The sequence below is a fragment of the Chrysochloris asiatica genome, unplaced genomic scaffold (assembly GCF_000296735.1).
Source record: "Chrysochloris asiatica unplaced genomic scaffold, ChrAsi1.0 scaffold00044, whole genome shotgun sequence".
Lineage (NCBI taxonomy): Eukaryota > Metazoa > Chordata > Mammalia > Afrosoricida > Chrysochloridae > Chrysochloris > Chrysochloris asiatica.
This window is the reverse complement of record NW_006408562.1, coordinates 20,465,773-20,470,975: the sequence shown is the minus strand read 5'-3', so window position 1 is coordinate 20,470,975 and position 5,203 is coordinate 20,465,773. Positions and strand designations below refer to the sequence as shown.

Here is a 5,203-nt window from a genome sequence, read left to right as displayed (position 1 = left end):
CAAAAGAAGATGGAAGGAATATACAAAGTCTCTATACCAAAAAGAAATGGTTGATGTTCAAATAGTTCAAGTGGTAGCATATAATCAAGAGCCAATGATCCTGAAGGAAAAAGTCCAAGGTGCGCTGAAAGCATTGTTAAAGAACAAGGCTCCTGGAATTAATTGAATACCAACTGAAATCTTTCCACAAACTGATGCAGCACTGGAGGCACTTACTCATTTATATTAAAAAATTTGTAAGACATCTACTTGGTTAACTGATTGGAAGAGATCCATATTTGTGCCCATTCCAAAGAGAGTTTACCCAATGGAATGCAGAAGTCATCAGAAAATATCATAACTATCACAGGCAAGTATAATTTTGCTAAAGATGGTTCAAAAACAACTGCAATAATACAATGACAGAGAACTTCCAGATGTTCAAGCCAGAATCAGAGGACATGGAACAAGGTATATTGTTGTTGTTATCAGATGGATCTTGGTTTAAAACACAGAATACCAGAAGGATGTTTACTTGTGCTTTATCGACTATGCAAAGGTTTTTGATTGTGTGGATCATGACAAAGCTATGGACAAAATTACGGAGAATTAGTTCCAGAATAAGTATCACGCTCATGACGAACCTGCACATCGACATTGTTTGAACAGAACAAGGGAACACCGAATGGTTTAAAATTAGTAAAGCTAAGCTCAAGGATTGTACTCTTTCACCATACTTATATGATGGGCAAATAATCTGGGAAGCTGGATTATATGAAGAAGAACATGGCATCAGGATTGGAGGAAGACTCTTTAACAAATTGCACTATGCAGATAATACACTCTTGTTTGATGAAAGTGAAGAAGATTTAAGATGCTTACTGATGAAGATCGTCACCACATCCTTGGATATGGGTTGTATCTCAATGTAAAGAAAACAAAAATCTCCAGAATTAGACCAACAAATAGCATCCATATAAATGGAGAAAAGGTTGAAGTTGTCAAAGATTCATTTTGCTACGATTAACCATCAACACTCATGGGAGCAGCAGTCACGAAATCAACCAACTTATTGCATTAGGCAAATCTGCTGCAGAAGATCTCTTTAAAGTGTTGAAGAGCAAAGATGTCAGTTTGAGGATTAAGGTGCACCTGGACAAAGCCATGGTATTTTCATTAACCTCATATGCATTTGAAAGCTGGACAATGAATGAGGAAGAACATAGAAGAATTGCTGCATGTGAGTTCTGATGTAGAAGAACGTTAGAAGTGCCATGGACTGCCGTATATATGACTCCCCACACTCTTTTACCTGGACTCTACAAATGTGGACATCTGGATCAAATGAAAGCTTCATCTTTTTTGGTACTCTCAGGAACTACTAGTCAAAGCCCCCTGTTGATCCATGTGACCAGTTAGCATAAATTCAATCTTATCTGGAAGAACAATTTCTTGAAGATCTCACAAACTAGTAGAAAGACAATATGGAACCACATTCCAGAATAGAACGTACTTTTCATGGTCAAGCAAATGCTCCTGAGTCCAAGGAAGATGGAGAGGCAGACCGTTTCTGAATGGTTAGCCACAGAAAAACCTCATGAATAATAGCAGGACATTGTCTGAAATTGGACCAGAAGATGAGTCAAAGATGGTAAGGTGGAATCATTTCCAGTGCATTCGCTTTCCTGTTCCTAGTGTCCATTCTGGTTTCCATCCTTGATCACATTCAGCTTGGCAGCACAGGACAAACCTCCCACCAGTTTTAGGTGGGCGTTCTGGTAGCGTAGTGGTTACCAATCGGCCTGCTAATCTTAAGGTCAGCAGTTCAAAACTACCAGCTGTTCTGTGGGAGAAAGATGAGGCTTTCTGCTCCCGTAAAGATTTACAGCCTCGGAAACCCTGTACGAGGTCACTATGAATCCGAACTGACTCCACGGCACCTAGCAACAGCAACAACAACATCTCAAAATGGATTTGTCTATAAGATTGGGATAATGCGACATCAAAAACATTGTATTGAATGTCTACTAAATCCTAAAACCTAGAACTGAGTCCTAGTATTTTGATTAATCGAGGGTATTTGCAACAGAAAAAATGTTTTTATCCCAGGCTCAAATATGTTCATTTTCTTGTTGCACAATTTCAGCAATAAGGAACTTTCATAAAAAATCTTTTGCCATCAAGGCAATTAAATATCACAGTGACCTTGTCTGCTGTTCCAGGGTAAAAGTCTTCTAGAGCGGGGGGTTGGGTTTTTTGTTTTTTGGGTTTTTGATTATAATCTTTAACAGAAACAGATTGCTAGATCTTTCTCTCAAATTACCACTGGGTAAATTAGAACCAACAACACTTCTTGTTGTTGTTTTTAGGTGCCATCGAGTCGGTACCGACCAACAGCGACCTTACGCACAACAGAATGATCCTGGACCAACCTCACTACTGTTGCCACGCTTGAGTCCATCGATGCTGCCACTTGGCCAATCCATCTCATTGGGGGTCTTCCTTTTTTTCTCTGACCCTCCACCTTAACCTTACCAAACATGATATCCATTTCCAGTGACTGGTCCCTCCTGACAATATGTCCAAAATATGAGAGATGAAGTTTGGCCATCTTGGCCTCCAAGGAGCACTCTGGCTGCACTTCTTCCAACACAGATCTGTTCGTTCTTTTGGCAGCCCATGGCACTTTCAGTATTCACCTTCAACACCATAACTCAAAAGCATCAATTCTTCTACGGTCTTCCTTATTCACTGTCCAGCTTTCACATGCATATGAGGTTATTGAAAATACCATGGCTTGGGTCAGGTGCACCTTAGTCCTCAAACTGACATCTTTGCTCTCAACACTTTCAAAAGGTCTTGTGCAGCAGATTTGTCTAATGCAATACGTCATTTGATTTATTGACTGGTGCTTCCGTGAGTGTTGATAGCTGATCTAAGAAGAATGAAGTCCTTGACGACTTCAGTCTTTTCTCCATTGGTAAGAATGTTGTTTATTGGCCAACCCTTAGGTTATTAGAGAAGCTCAAACCCTTTGTGCCATTTGTAGACTTTAAAAAACGTCCTTAACTGGCAATAATGTGAACAAAACCAGAGAAAAAGTAGTTTATATTAAGTGGGTAATCCGCATTTTTTAGGGAGTGCTGTGGCTCTGTAGGATATTCACTGGACTGCGAACCACAAAGTTGGTGGTTCAAGCCCACCAGCCACTCCATAGGAGAAAGTTGAAGCTTTCTGTTTCTGCAAAGATTTATAAGCTCTGAAACCCCATGCAGGGTCACTTTGAGTTGGAACCAACTCAACGGCACTTGATAACAACTTCTCATTTTTTATTTTTAAAAGGCTTGGCAGTAAACTATTCATCTTTCGCTATAAAACTTCCCCCTCCCCACCTGTGTTTAGTTTTTATCGGCCTATTTTCATGTGCACATTTACCTAACAGAACCATAGATTTGTTTTCCGCCTTCCTTTCCCTTCCATTATATACAATTCTCCTTAGTTCCTGTAAAACTCCCTGTAAGACTACCGTGCTCTATTGGACTCTGAACTGTTTTCCGTAATTCATTTTTCATCTATGCTAAACTTTAACCAGAAGCTTCCGGATAAAAAGCAAGGCAGTGCCACACACACAGCTACTTGGACGTGGCTTCTCACTGATCCGGGGTGACCATGACCTGCTGTGAGGGATGGACATCCTGCAATGGGTTCAGCCTGCTGCTTCTGCTTCTGGCCGGGGTAGTTCTCAATGCCATACCTCTCATTGTCAACGTAATTGATGAGGATGTACCCTTTCAGAACCCCATCTCTTGCTATGAATGGTGGCTCCCAGGAATTATAGGAGCAGGTTTGATGGTGAGTAATATTTATTGGACTTGATTTGGTGTCGGGCTTGTTCTGTTTTACTAAACAAACTCCTAAAGACCATCTTGCATCCTTATCCTCAGTTATGTCTTGGCTTGGGGGAACTGAACAACAGTGGTAAGGTATAACTGATATTGGACATCAGAGAAGAGTGGTAATTTAAACTATATATTACATGCTAGGCAGTTTGGGCCAACAAAATAAAATAAATGGGTAAAAATTGGTTGGATTATTATCTATCACATTTCTTCACGTTGGGCTGTTCTTCAACTTCTGTATGCTTAGTACTAGTCTCTGTAGGTTTACAGGGATTGCAATAGGAATGGGAAGAAACAGTCCCATTCATGATGAACATTCTGGATGATGGTTATTGTAAGCCATGAATGTGGCATGGGCCTGCCTATACCCAAACGGGATTGGCCTAAGGGATTTGAGGCTTGAAACCCTGGCTTTCTAATCTCTGAGACTTTTTGCCCCGATCTTTACGTCAGAATGTCATGGCCTTTGTGTTTGATGATTTGATAGTTTGACAATTATGAAAAGGCTAACTTTTGTTGAAGTCTGCAGCAGAGTATTATAGCACTGAAGTCCCCAATATTCCTGTTCATGAATCTCCTGAGACACTTGTAATAGTTGGATTTCCAGAACTTTCTGATGCAGTCACCTAGACCCACTTGTGTTTTAGGTCCTGGCAGAAAACTCTATCCCAAGGTCTATCTCCAATATATTGCCATGTTGTTGTTGTTGTTAAATGAAGTCGAGCCAATTCTGACCCATAGCGATCCTGTATAAGGTTTCTGAGGAGTGACTGGTGAGCTTGAACCGCCGACCTTGTGGTTCAAACTGCTTTGCAGTCTGGCACATTAACCCACAGAGCCACACCAGGACTCCATATGTTTCCATAGGTAAATAATATATCCTCTGGTTCTTTTTCCAGTTTCAAAATGGGGAGTTTCTGTTATATAACTTGATACTACCTCAGGGAGCTCTGGTAGCGTAGTGGGTACGAATCGGGCTGCGAACCTCACGGTCAGCAGTTCGAAACTACCAGCCGTTCCACGGAAGAAAGACGAGGCTTTCTGCTCCAGTAAAGATTTACAGCCTCGGAAACCCTGTACAGCATCACTATGAGTTGGAACCGACTCCATGGTACTTAACAACAACAACAACAAATCTCAGGGAATGCCTTAGAAATGACTCTTTTGGGATGCATGTGTGTGTGTTATAACTACAATGACTGGTATTTCAAAGTATTTTAGAGATGACAAAACATGGAGGTAGTTTTTAAAGAATTTCAGGACATAGTTTTCTACCTTCCTCTTGAACCCTTAATAACAGTCAGTTCCTGTTTCTGGTCTTATAT

At 40.7% G+C, this 5,203-nt stretch overlaps 1 protein-coding gene across 1 annotated transcript in view; it reads left to right on the top strand.

The window, feature by feature from the left end:
* The first annotated feature begins 3,648 nt into the window (after positions 1 to 3,648).
* TM4SF20 (transmembrane 4 L six family member 20) overlaps positions 3,649 to 5,203 on the top strand; it is a 14,485-nt gene continuing 12,930 nt past the window's right edge. Inside the window, exon 1 of the mRNA XM_006861906.1 lies at positions 3,649 to 3,831. Within this exon, the coding sequence (XP_006861968.1) occupies positions 3,649 to 3,831 (183 nt within the window). The remainder of the gene's footprint in view (positions 3,832 to 5,203) is intronic.